The following is a 14,328-nucleotide window of genomic DNA, read 5'->3' as shown; positions in this document are numbered from 1 at the left end:
CAATATTTCAACTCCCGGTGGGCTGATTTTGACGAATTTATAATTGATTTAGAGGACACGATTTGATTCAGTTATCCAAGCGAAGCCGAACAGGTACATTTTAATTCACTGGCCATTACACTCTGAGGTGACTCACAATTGGGTATTGGAGATAACAAAATATAACTATGACTAAATAAGATCCTCAAAATAAGAAAGAATGGAGTATAATGCAAGTACAGTCCGTTTAACAGGTAGACCCGAGCGTCAACCTCCGGGGCTGAAAATTTAAGCCAACGTGTGACTACTACGTCCATGTTTTATAAAGTCTATGGGTACCATGTTAGTCCTGGAATAGGTTTTAAAACACAAGTATACTGTCACAAAATAATCAGGTGTTACAACTGGAAACCTTTCAAGTAACAGCACCTTGCACTTCTACTGCTCTGCACGGTTATAAACCATATCCTCATTATCAACTCTGTCTTCATCTTCTTCTCCAGACTCAACGTTCTTGTCGTCTTGCTCTTTGCTGTGAGAGTGTTGCATTAGTACTATCATAGCTTTTGCAGTAGCTGGTACGGGCAAGTCCTACAGCTGTGCAGTTGCAATTTGCTGTTGTTGTACATGGCCATCACCAAGTTTGGATGGGACAAGAAAGAAGTAGAGGAAGTCCTCCTGCCCATCTTAGATGCAAGCCCAGTTGTTGCTTTCCCTGTATTGTTGGACATTATCAACTGTAGCTGCAAAGCTGGTGATGCCATATACAACAGCAAAGTGATGGTGATAGAAGATGTTGCAACCCGCTCACACATTGAGATCAAAGAGAAAAGGTGACGAGAATGCAGTCTGGAGAAGAGGATGAAGATGTAGCACACAGTGAGGATGAGGCTGATGATGAGGAAATGGTTTATACCAATCAATCAATAAATTCATGTCACATTAAACAATATAAGATACAATTCCAGTGAAATGTTATTCTGCCAGTTCCATCAATTTGTGCGTTTAAAAGAGTGTAATATGTATGATGCAGTGCAGTCATAGGCAGTGTCCTCATTTAGGATCCTAGTGTCCCGAGGGTAGGATCTCCTCCAGAGCCTCTCAGTGCTCGCCTGGTGTATCCTGTTCCTTCTTCCCTTATTGAATTTACTGACTCTCCTAGTTCTCTCCTCTCCTAGAGCACTCCTTATTCTTGCAGTTGCCTGAAGGCAGGGTAGGGCACTACCTATTGCGTGTTCAGCCGATCAAACAAGTCCTTGCAACTGCAAGGCCCTGAGGTCCTGTTCTGTGCTGTTTCCGTACCAGGCAGTGATGTTCACCGTCAGGACGCTCTCCATGATGCAGGAGTAGAAATTCCTCGGGATAGGCCTACCCATAATTTCTGCTTTATACTGACTTATTGACTGTGAGGTGTTTAATCCCAGGCACTGAACTTTAGTCAATGAACAGTAATCTCACATAGGTTCCCTTCTTTTCCAGGTGAAATATGGTGGTGTGGAGGATGTGTGCTATGGTGTCTTTCATTGATTGGTTGAGACGGTAGAGAAACTGTAGTGGGTCCAGTGTGTGTACTAATGAGCAGATGTAACGTGTTGTGTTATGCACATAGTTTTCTGTTCTGATAAATAGATACACTTGTCAAAAAACCTGTTCTAGGACCCATGTCTTCTGCCTGTTCAACATTTTTACTTGTGTAATACTCCCTTCTCAACTTTATATGAGGATATTATTTAGCCGTAGTCATATTATTCTATTTTGGTATGGCCTATTTGTCTTTGTTCCAATACCCAATTGTGAGTTACCTCAATGTGTAACGGTCAGTGAAATAAAATGTACATGACAATCCAATCAATTCAGTGTCCTCTAAAACTTCTAAAATCCACTCAAAAGATTCTGAATGCTGGGGAGTGGGGACCCATACTGTACATTTCCAACATATAACTTTGAAGTACTCAACATTTCCAGGTTCACAATAGGGCTCTATGGGCTGGCAAATAGAGAATAAAGTAATAGATGTAGACTGCCAGTGGGGAAACTCAAGCTTTTGGTTTACTTTATCCTCTGGATATTTTGTTCTCTGTTGTGTAAAGTTACGCATCAGGGCCCGCCTTGTGTAGCTAAACCTAAACAGACAAAAACAAACACTCTTAGGCTTGTGTTTAAAGGGTGTTGGGCTGTTTGTCTCTAAAATAAACACTTTGGAGAAGGCCTTATTTTAAAATAAAACCGCAGTACCACCGACGTTTAGCTTCACGTGGGCTCCAGCCCAGACCCAGCCACTGGGCTCTTTGGTGGTGCGATGGGCGGTGCTGGTGGTGTGAAGTCAAACAAACTATACACGAACCGGTTCATCCTGGCACCCCATTGGGGCCAATCTTGTGTGAAAAGAAAAACAAACTGTCACATAGGGAGAAAAAAAACGTTCTTCAAAACTAACTTTAAAGTAATAGTCTACTTACCAGCAATGTAGACCTGGAAATGTTGAGGACCCCAACGTTTTATGTTGGAAATGTACAGTATGGGTCCCAAGCATTTAGAAACTACCAGATGCTAACTTGCATATATTGGACAATTTGCATAATTAGCATATTAATCTATATGGACAATATTTCAGTAACAGCTTGGCCAATTTGGACAATATTGAAGTGATTTGGGGGGTTATTGAGGATGATGGATCCATTTCTGAAATTTCAATTATGTCTGTTTAAACCAGAAGTGGCAATATTTCAACTCCCGGTGGGCTGATTTTGACGAATTTATAATTGATTTAGAGGACACGATTTGATTCAGTTATCCAAGCGAAGCCGAACAGGTACATTTTAATTCACTGGCCATTACACTCTGAGGTGACTCACAATTGGGTATTGGAGATAACAAAATATAACTATGACTAAATAAGATCCTCAAAATAAGAAAGAATGGAGTATAATGCAAGTACAGTCCGTTTAACAGGTAGACCCGAGCGTCAACCTCCGGGGCTGAAAAATTAAGCCAATGTGGAAGTGCCAAAAACTGAAGCTACTCAAATGGCCACTTTAGGCTGGCTCCAAAAGCGAGTCCATAACGCTAGACTGCTTAAAGGTTATGCATAATTAAGGACATGGCAGCTTTGAGTGACAGGTGAGTGGCACAGGTGGCTAGCATATAGGCTTCATCTGGCCTGCCTCAGCTCCATCCACGCTCCACGTCTCTGCCCATTTTTGCATTAGCCGGGAATTAGGCTGAGTCAGGTACTGCCAATATTGCGATGGCTGGAGCCACCCACACAAAGCTTTACATTGGCTCTTCAGAAACCTATAGTGACATCACGGAGACTACGTCCATGTTTTATAAAGTCTATGGGTACCATGTTAGTCCTGGAATAGGTTTTAAAACACAAGTATACTGTCACAAAATAATCAGGTGTTACAACTGGAAACCTTTCAAGTAACAGCACCTTGCACTTCTACTGCTCTGCACGGTTATAAACCATATCCTCATTATCAACTCTGTCTTCATCTTCTTCTCCAGACTCAACGTTCTTGTCGTCTTGCTCTTTGCTGTGAGAGTGTTGCATTAGTACTATCATAGCTTTTGCAGTAGCTGGTACTGGCCAGTCCTACAGCTGTGCAGTTGCAATTTGCTGTTGTTGTACATGGCCATCACCAAGTTTGGATGGGACAAGAAAGAAGTAGAGGAAGTCCTCCTGCCCATCTTAGATGCAAGCCCAGTTGTTGCTTCTCCTGTACTGTTGGACATTATCAACTGTAGCTGCAAAGCTGGTGATGCCATATACAACAGCAAAGTGATGGTGATAGAAGATGTTGCAACCCGCTCACACATTGAGATCAAAGAGAAAAGGTGACGAGAATGCAGTCTGGAGAAGAGGATGAAGATGTGGCACACAGTGAGGATGAGGCTGATGATGAGGAAATGGTTTATACCAATCAATCAATAAATTCATGTCACATTAAACAATATAAGATACAATTCCAGTGAAATGTTATTCTGTCAGTTCCATCAATTTGTGCGTTTAAAAGAGTGTAATATGTATGATGCAGTGCAGTCACAGGCAGTGTCCTCATTTAGGATCCTAGTGTCCCGAGGGTAGGATCTCCTCCAGAGCCTCTCAGTGCTCGCCTGGTGTATCCTGTTCCTTCTTCCCTTATTGAATTTACTGACTCTCCTAGTTCTCTCCTCTCCTAGAGCACTCCTTATTCTTGCAGTTGCCTAGTGTAAATATCCTTTAGGCAGGGTAGGGCACTACCTATTGCGTGTTCAGCCGATCAAACCAGTCTTTGCAACTGCAAGGCCCTGAGGTCCTGTTCTGTTTCCGTACCAGGCAGTGATGTTCACCGTCAGGACGCTCTCCACGATGCAGGAGTAGAAATTCCTCGGGATAGGCCTACCCATAATTTCTGCTTTATACTGACTTATTGACTGTGAGGTGTTTAATCCCAGGCACTGAACTTTAGTCAATGAACAGCAATCTCACATAGGTTCCCTTCTTTTCCAGGTGAAATATGGTGGTGTGGAGGATGTGTGCTATGGCGTCTTTCATTGATTGGTTGAGACGGTAGAGAAACTGTAGTGGGTCCAGTGTGCTGGGTACTAATGAGCAGAATGTAACTCGTTGTGTTACGCACGTACTTTTTTTTTTTTGGGGCATTTTAGGTCTTTAATTGACAGGACAGCTGAAGGCATGAAAGGGGAGAGAGGGGGGAGAATGACATGCAGCAAAGGGGCACAGGTCGGAGTCGAACCCTGGCCCGCTGCGTCGAGGAGTAAACCTCTGTGTATGGGCGCCCGCTCTACCAACTGAGCTATCTGGACACCCACGCACATAGTTTTCTGTTCTGATAAATAGATACACTTGTCAAAAAACCTGTTCTAGGACCCATGTCTTCTGCCTGTTCAACATTTTTACTTGTGTAATACTCCCTTCTCAACTTTATATGAGGATATTATTTAGCCGTAGTCATATTATTCTATTTTGGTATGGCCTATTTGTCTTTGTTCCAATACCCAATTGTGAGTTACCTCAGTGTGTAACGGTCAGTGAAATAAAATGTACATGACAATCCAATCAATTCAGTGTCCTCTAAAACTTCTAAAATCCACTCAAAAGATTCTGAATGCTGGGGAGTGGGGACCCATACTGTACATTTCCAACATATAACTTTGAAGTACTCAATATTTCCAGGTTCACAATAGGGCTCTATGGGCTGGCAAATAGAGAATAAAGTAATAGATGTAGACTGCCAGCGGGGAAACTCAAGCTTTTGGTTTACTTTATCCTCTGGATATTTTGTTCTCTGTTGTGTAAAGTTACGCATCAGGGCCCGCCTTGTGTAGCTAAACCTAAACAGACAAAAACAAACACTCTTAGGCTTGTGTTTAAAGGGTGTTGGGCTGTTAATAAACACATTGGAGAAGGCCTTATTTTAAAATAAAACCGCAGTACCACCGACGTTTAGCTTCACGTGGGCTCCAGCCCAGACCCAGCCACTGGGCTCTTGGGCGGTGCGATGGGCGGTGCTGGTGGTGTGAAGTCAAACAAACTATACACGAACCGGTTCATCCTGGCACCCCATTGGCTCGCATAATAATAAATCAATGACGTCGGCAGAATCCCATTCGCTATATTATGAGGCATCAAGGTTAGCTGTCAAACAACGGTCAAGTGTCACACATTGCCACACTTACAAACACGTTAGTAGTATTATTTGTGGCCGTAGTCAGCTGTCATGGAGCACATAAAGGATGGGTGGTTTACGGAAACATGCACGCTATGGCCGGGGCAAGCGATGAGTCTTCAAGTGGAAGAGGTCCTCTACCACAAGAAATCCAAATTTCAAGATGTTATGGTTTTCAAGAGGTGAGTACTTTAGCTACAAAACTTGGCTAACGTTGCTAGCTGTTAGCGTCTACTAGCAGTGAATGAGCAACCAGAAGCTCGTGGGATCTTGAGAAGTTTATTCAGCTGGTAACGTTAGCTTCCCTGTGGGTTGTTATTACCTTTGTAGGTGTGGCAATGCGAGACTACCTTTATCCAGAAACAGGCTTTAGCTCACAAACGAACTAGCTAGCTAGGTAGGTAGCGAAGTAATTACAGATAGGTAGCCATGGTGGTAACGTAATTAAGTAGCTATAACTCTGGGTTGATGGAGAGTAACGTTAACGGTAAACGTTACAGACAGGTCTGTCACGGTAGCAATTTTTTGTTTATTTGTGTTCTCAAAGAACTGTAGCGATCGTGTAGTAGACAGCTGCTGCATCTTGCATCTCATCATCAAGTTATGTACACATTACGAGTTAGTCAGTTTAGCTACAGCTTTCAAATGTGCCTCTCTTACTTTCACTTTTCAGTAAAACCTATGGAAATGTCTTGGTGCTGGATGGAGTGATCCAATGCACAGAGAGAGATGAGTTTGCCTATCAAGAGATGATTGCCAACCTTCCCCTGTGCAGTCACCCTTGCCCCAAGAAGGTATGTGAGATGTATTGTTGGAAAATGAATAAATCTTTAGTATGTCTCAGGATGAGTCATGTTTCTTTGTCTTGACAGTCAGCCTGTTACCCTTTTTATACAGGTGCTGATTATTGGCGGTGGAGATGGTGGCGTGCTAAGGGAAGTGGTGAAGAATCCTCTGGTGGAATCGGTGGTTCTGTGTGAGATAGATGAGGTGGGAGCAACAAACACCGACAAGGATTCTAGCTTCTCTATAGAGCAGGGATCTTCAACACGGGGTCCGGGACCCCTAGGGGGTCCTCAGAGTCAATGCAGGGGGGCTTCCAAATTAGTCTTAATTTTTGAAGTTTAAAAAAAAGTCTTAACATGAATCTAACATATTATTAGCAAATATAATTCCTCAATGATGATATGCTTACTGGCCTATAGTAGTCCCTAAAATAGCCATCCACATTTATGTTTTAACATTAAAACATGATTTATAAAACCATGCCAACAATTAAAAGGCTATTTTAATAGTTTAGTATTCTATGCACTAAAAAGGTATGTATAAAGGCTTTAGGCCGCCCTACACATTATTGTAGGCCCAGTTTAATATGTAACTCACTTTTATACAATATACGTATAGTAATGGGTCCCTGCTTCATCTCTCTTTCAGTTAAGGGGTCCTTGGATTAAAAAATGTTGAAGACCCCTGCTCTAGAGAGCTGTACTGATTCATGTTTTTTCCCTAATACTGCACCTGAGTAATGCCTGCTCTTATCCCTGTTGATGTTGTCTGCTCTGTAGGATGTCATTAATGCATCCAAGAAGTTCCTCCCTGGGATGGCCAAAGGGTTTTACAGTCCCAAGCTCATCCTCCATGTTGGAGACGGCTTTGAATTCATGAAGAAGAACCAGGATGCCTTCGACATCATCATAACCGATTCCTCAGACCCTGTTGGTAGGTGCCACTTTTTTTTTTTTAATTGTTGAAACACCTTTTTTGCCAACTGTTAAAAAAGGCATATTTTTGTTGCAGGACCTGCTGAGAGTTTGTTCAAGGAGTCTTACTATCAACTGATGAAGGCAGCGTTGAGAAACGGTGGAATTCTTTGTTCCCAGGGTAACTTTATATTTCACCACAGTTTTTTGTTAAATGTTTGAGAAAGGCTGTTGAGTAATTTTAGTGAAGTGCTGAATTGATTAAAAGTCATAACTATGCTACTAAATGACAATTCTTCCAGAAAAAAAGTCTTCCAAAATAACTGGTTATTATGGCTTTTATTACCTCCTCTGGAGCTGTTCTGTTCCCATTTATATAGTCTGTTTTCCAACTACCTCCAGATGGAACGAATGTTTTAATAAAAGGCAGACAGGAAATGAACATGTCCTTTCTTCTGGGCTTGTGTCAATTTCACAGGAGAGTGTCAATGGCTCCATTTGGAGCTGATAAAGGAGATGCGAACCTTCTGTAAGACCCTATTCCCTGTGGTGGACTATGCCTACAGTACCATCCCGACGTATCCCAGTGGCCAAATTGGATTCATGCTCTGCAGTACAAATCCTGTAAGTGTGCTCGTCATTCTCCATTTCCCAACCACCACACACCTGATTGTTGTCAGATTGCCTATAAATGCCAGTGGCGTATTGTAAAAACATTTTGCAGCACAAGAACTTGCCTGCTATTGCTGCCTTGGTGATTGGTAATGTACATCAAATGACGAGGTGCTCCTTCACTTTTGAATTAGGAAACAAATTTCATGGAACCAATGAGAGCGCTGTCAAAAGAAGAAATGGAAAATATGAACCTTAGATATTACAACCCTGAAATTCACAAAGCATCGTTCGTCCTGCCTGAGTTTGCAAAAAAGGTAAATGTTTCATTTTTTGAGTGCAATTCAAAACTGTTAACGCATATTTGCTACTTTTCACTCAGCATCTTCTTGACCATTGACAGGTACTCAATGAAGCATGACCAAAAACAACAGACCACTATGTTCAACCTCTAGCTGGCACTAACAGACCACAGATCAACAACCTTGTTTTATGGCTTCTTCACCTCCTCAACGCAGTTCAGCACCACTGAAGACAGTAGCCTCCTAAAGATTTTATGGCTGGGGGCACCTAATAATCAGTGGGTGGGAACGCACTGAGTGATACAGTGAAAGTGTTCGTTCCAATGTTTTCTTCCTTCCAGTCTTACACGCTCTTGGTGTTTTTATTTATTTTACTGATGTATGTGGGTTTTTTTTTTTTTTTCATTTTTACTCTGTAATTGTCTTATCAGCATTTTGTGGAGAGCAATTTAATGGGCTGGGCTGAGTGGGAAGAGCATTGCAGTCAAATCTGACCTCACTCTGAAACTATGTACTGTCTATCGGATTCAATGCATCTACACATTATGTAATACATTACATACCACATAGAGGTTGTACATGTAATGTATTGCTGTACTTTTATTTGCAATATTTAATATCGGTTTGTGCTCATAGGAAAATACACAGTTGCCATCATATTCTGTATATTCAGAATACTAATGTGTCCTCTATACACATGAACCCTATAGTGCCTGAAATTGGTTGTTGTTGATAAAAAAAAAAAAGACATGTTATGTATCTATCAAAGTGTACCAGGCACATATAGTGGCCTAGAATAAAGCTCAAGTGTCAGTAGTTGAGAAAAGTGTCCCTTTTAAAAAATATCACCAATTTAACGTGAAATAAATCTGCTCAGCTTTGACTTATCAATTTGATATGGAATTATTTGTTACAGTGTTAAAATACAAATTAAGCAAACATGTAAAATGGCACTCAAGCTTTGCAATGTGGGAAATTTAAATTCATTATGCAGTGATTAACTTGCTGTATTGGGTATTGACTACCTGTGGTAGGCTTGTACTGTGGTGAGCCTGTATGCTGAGTCATTACATGGTCAAACGTCTTCAGTTACTACCTATTATAAGTCTACTTTGAATCGGTTGAGAATGGTGTCATATACCTGAGCAATGAATTTGTGGTTTTTATAAGAACTGTAATAAATTGGTAACATAAAATGGTTATGTGAGCTCTGTGTGCATTCAGCCACTGCCAGTTTTACTCAGACATATGCTTCTGTATTGCACAAAATTACAACTTAATGCAGGACTACTTTGCTTAATTTTGTTCTGGTTTCAAATTTTGATATTAAAAGGATGTGGTGCCTGAAAAAAAATCTATATTTGACTGCAGGTAAATTATTCTGTGCTTGTTTCACTCCTGCTACAGGACAGTAGAAAAAGTTAGGAAGTAATAATCTGTTCAAGGTCTCTATCCCCTAAACCTGTCTTTTATATATATATATATATTTTTTTTTTTTTTTTTTTTTTAGCTAACCTTTACCAAGTGCAGCATAACTTTTCAACCAAATGCAGGTTAATATGTGATGTGTTTCAGCTGCTGTTCACTGAAAACAATGGTTAACCATAAACTATTGTAGGTGCTGGTGTGAACAGCTGTAGTACCAGAGAGGTTCAAGTGCAGTTTCAGTATTTAGACACAAGAGGGCAATCTTTAATCTGTTACGTATAGTTTCACATTGTAGAGCTATAAAGAAATGCATTTATATTATACTGTTCAAATTCACCAAATATATATTCAGAGAATATAACTTTGCATTTAAGGTTTCTTTGAATTTGAATGAAAAGCCCCTTGGCTTCATTAAATTGTTCAGATCAGTCAGTGTTTTGCAGTGCGAAGCATCACTGTTGCCCTCAGTTGCATCAACTCTAGTGATTGTATAAGACTTCAGCCCTCACTGGTTTTCTATTAAAATGTGACCAACCTGCGACAGTGCAGTACATTATTATCACACTGCCTTTATAGTGCGTTACGGTGGCTGTACCCAAGGATCTTTGTGTTCATGAGTGTCCACATACTGTAATATAGGAAATAGGAAGCGTCCACTGTCTTACATTGAGACCATTGAAGGGGTACCCATAAATATGTAATTTAATATTTATGTGTTTTAATGATAATATCACTGCAGTAACAAACTTTTGAAGACAGTGTATTACTTGTCTTTTTTTTAAACTATTATGTAAGTCAAATTTAAATGTTTTTACAGTGCAGTAAGACAAATTTACCCACATGTCCAGATTCACCTGTGTAATAGATAACACTCAACACATAATCCTCAGATGATATCTGAGCCAGTGTTCCTTTGTGATCCCTTTCAGAGAGCTGTTGTTGCTGGAATTGGCTACGTGAAGTAGATGTAGTGAAAATGGAGACTTCCATGCACATTAATAAGATCTGGGAGCACCCAGACCTGTCGTCATGCTGACATTTTTCCGTTTCAAGTCTCTTTCAGGTTGTACTGCAAATATTTATAAGGAGCCCAGCTGTTGTAGATTCTTCAAACACACTGAATTGCTAATATATAGGCGTTTCAGCAGTCAGCTAATCTTTGGCTCTGGGCCTTTTTGAGATCAGCAGTGTATGGAGAAAATACCTCAAACACTGTTTTGAAAGCACAACAAATCCCTTTCAACATATCAACCAAGGCGTACTAAAATATAAGCGCTGTATGTTCCCCGCCTGTAGCACCGTTTAAAGACGTTACAACAGTAAACCCCATTCATGGTGCTATTTCAGTGATCTATCCTAAAGGGCAGATTCTCAAACACTTGACAAGAGTGTATGTTTTATGCTGTAATCAACTCCCCATAATCAGTTTATCTCGTATAAACCAGTATGATTGGGTTTTGCAGTAGTTTAAGAGTAGCTCACACAAATCTTTTCTATGAACTACATTTAATGATGCTATCTAGCTACATACAAAGGCCACAGTATTTAGAAACAAATGAGCCTTTATGGAAGCTGCAACATATGTTTTTGTATAATCTCCACATTATATCAGACAAATGCATACAACATCATTTGTTGCCACACTGTACAAAGATGAGCTAAAACTGTAATGTATTCTGCTTCATTAATATTTAAGTTAATGCTATATAAATCATATGAACAGTGTCCAAAAAAGGCAATTTACTCTGAATGTGCACTTGTAGCCAGAAACCCAAACAGCTTAGTCTATAGTGTGAATGTAATTGAACTGCAGCTACAGCCTATACTATATTTTCTTGGAATATACTGTGCTCTCACAGTCATTGTTACTTGCAAAATGAGATTCCAGGCATTAATGTGACTTTTGTTTGTATAAGATGTAGTATAGTTTGTATTTGGTGGTATACTGGTGAAATCACTCATTCTTTTCCCGAAACCTGCCTACAGCTATCCTGAACCAAAGGCAATTGTTGTGTTTAATTCAGACAAGCAAATAAAAATCAATTCAGTTTAAATCACTAAACTGCCAACGTTAATTTAGACTAAAGTTAACCATCAACTCAATTGTATAGCACTAACTTGTTGAAGAAGAACTGCTTCTTCATTTTCTTTTAACAACAATGTTTACTCCACCATATTGGTGGTGTGCATTTCTGAAGGCACTTCCTCCAGTCATGGTGAGTGTCAGACCGCTCAATTGTAATCTGCAGGTGTCATAGAGGCACTGTGACAGGAATCGGCTGTTGACAGAAGTACAGAGCCAAACCCTCGGATGTCTAATGATAAGTCAGCTTGTGGTGTGGTGAGTTTGTATTTCTTTTAGGTTTTTTTCATTGCTGCTACAGGGAAATGTGATCATTTTATCTTGATTGTTAAGAACGGTTAGGCTATATCACACAGTTGATGAGTTGTGGAATTGTCCATCCCCCTTGTCTGAAGAGGTCTTGTTTGAGATTGTCTATCATAACTGTCGATACATTAGTTAAAATGTTGTTGTCAAAACCTGCTTTTAGCCCAGTGACGGCGTTGACCTCTGCAGATGTTCCCAATTTGTCAAAAAGGTTAAGTGTTCAGCGATTCCATTTGTTCTGTCCTGAACCCTTCATCTCCCCTCCTCTTTCACACTCATGAACACATCCCTCCTTCCCCCACACACACCCCAACACACCCATACACCCTCCGTCATACACCCACCACCCTGTACGTCAGTGGCAGACAGGGGTAGAGGCGTATAAAAGAGTGAGGGACTTTGGAGGTAGAGCAGAAGAAACATCAGTGGTTTCCAAATCTTGTGACCAGCTGCCAGCAACTGCACTTCCTCCACCACTTTCCTCTGGATCTCTGAGCTGCTCAGACTCTCTCTCTCTTTCTCAAACACACACTCACACACTCTTATCTCTGTGAGCCTCCTGTGACTGTAGCCCTGGTCCGTCACCTGCACTCTTGCCACAGCATGCAGCTTCTGGTGGTGTTAGCAGCTCTCATGGGGGTTCTGTTCAGCGTTAGAGCAGCCGCCGTGCTCCCTGTGGAGGATAGGAGCTCCATCCATGTGGACAGGGTGAGGACATTTTTATCGTTCATATGTAGTTCATGGGGAATTGTCTCTTAACATCAACTGTTATTCATACTATTATTCAATTTTCAATTTATTTGTTGAGAAAGATGTAATGATAATTATAACTTTCAAAAGAACCTAAATATCAAGATTGCTTGTGAAATAAACAAAAATAAATCTTGTGATAAGCCCGGATATGTCTAATTTGCATTTTAAATAATTTTCAGTATACAGTTAATAGTCTTTACTTCATCCTGTTAATTCATACCATCTTAAATGTGAAGTCAAAAAGAATAATACTTTAGATTTGAGCTAGCTATAAGATGTTAAATGTTCACATTTTCCATGATCTAGTCTCTTTAATAATATGTTTAATAATAATATATGTATTTGATTTTTGGTCAGGAGCTGAGCAAAGAGCGCAAGGAGCTGATTCTGAAGCTGGTGTCTGGCTTGTTGGATGGAGCTCTGGACACCAACATGTTGCCGGGGGAAGCTGCACTTGTGGATCTTGAGGAGCCGCTTGAGTCCCGTCTGGAGGAGAGGGCCGTCTACAACAGGCTATCACTGCCTCAGCGCGACCGCAAAGCCCCCTGTAAAAACTTCTTCTGGAAAACTTTCACCTCCTGCTAACAGTGCCGCAAAACACCCGGCTCTGCCTGCCTACTGTACTCCTTCCCTGCCAGCTCCACATGAACTGTAGTAGACCTCAGCTGTACATATCATCTACACCTGTCACACATGCGGCATCGATGGACTTCACTGACAGAGTGTGTCTGTTTGAATATTAATTTATGTATCTATTTATGTATACAATGTATGTATTTATGTATGTAGCCGTTTCTTTCAGGGTCAATAAAGCATGGATATAACATTTGAGATGGTAATCACAGTGAATTGCTTTTGTAAATTGTTCACAAATGAAAAGGTCATATTTTCCACCTGCTTCTAATATAAATGCAAAGTCAGATTTCATGCAAAAATTGTGACTGTACTTTTATTGAGGACGAGAACATTTACTACACTTAAATTGTGGAAATATCAGGTATATATTTCTATATCTACTAAAAAACAAGTTGCTGTCGTGAATGGCACACTGCGGATACAGAGACAATTTCAGTCATTCATTTCATGAATGACTGAAATTGTGTAACAGAGCGCAGTTCATTACGTGGGTATCTTACTTATTCTGGTTTGTACATGTTGCTATATAACTGTCTTTCCAGTTTATAGGAAAAACAACATTATATTATACTTATTGCATAAGAAAACATTTAACATTCCAGTTTAGAAACAAAATTGGAATAAAATTGCCACAATTAGATCCTTAAATTAAAAGCATAATACTGATTTCTAATTACAAACTATACAATTACTGTATTAAATCAAAATAATGATATTGTGCCTTAATGCTTTATAAATATAGATAAACATATATATATATATATTTAACCCAGCTTGGTGGTGAGAGTCTGCAATGTAAAATAATTATACATGTCTTTGAACATGTTTTATCAGTAGCGAGACAGTGGTCCTTA

General features: G+C 40.1%; 2 protein-coding genes across 2 annotated transcripts; both read left to right on the top strand.

Annotated features, from left to right (window-relative positions):
* The first annotated feature begins 5,601 nt into the window (after positions 1-5,601).
* On the top strand, positions 5,602-9,111 carry srm (spermidine synthase). Its single transcript, XM_031286847.2, has 8 exons — positions 5,602-5,836; positions 6,328-6,448; positions 6,552-6,644; positions 7,220-7,373; positions 7,452-7,535; positions 7,833-7,978; positions 8,161-8,283; positions 8,370-9,111. The coding sequence occupies exons 1-8, from the start codon at positions 5,706-5,708 to the stop codon at positions 8,385-8,387; spliced, it is 870 nt and encodes a 289-aa protein (XP_031142707.1). The 5' UTR covers positions 5,602-5,705; the 3' UTR covers positions 8,388-9,111.
* Positions 9,112-12,477: 3,366 nt separating this feature from the next.
* cort (cortistatin) lies at positions 12,478-13,669 on the top strand. The gene is made up of 2 exons (XM_031286852.2): positions 12,478-12,793; positions 13,196-13,669. Exons 1-2 carry the CDS (start codon positions 12,689-12,691, stop codon positions 13,421-13,423), a joined length of 333 nt encoding a protein of 110 aa, XP_031142712.1. The 5' UTR covers positions 12,478-12,688; the 3' UTR covers positions 13,424-13,669.
* The last annotated feature ends 659 nt before the right edge of the window (positions 13,670-14,328 follow it).

This window comes from Sander lucioperca, chromosome 12, assembly GCF_008315115.2.
Source record: "Sander lucioperca isolate FBNREF2018 chromosome 12, SLUC_FBN_1.2, whole genome shotgun sequence".
Classification (NCBI taxonomy): Eukaryota; Metazoa; Chordata; class Actinopteri; order Perciformes; family Percidae; genus Sander; species Sander lucioperca.
This window is presented reverse-complemented; position numbering and strand designations above follow the sequence as displayed.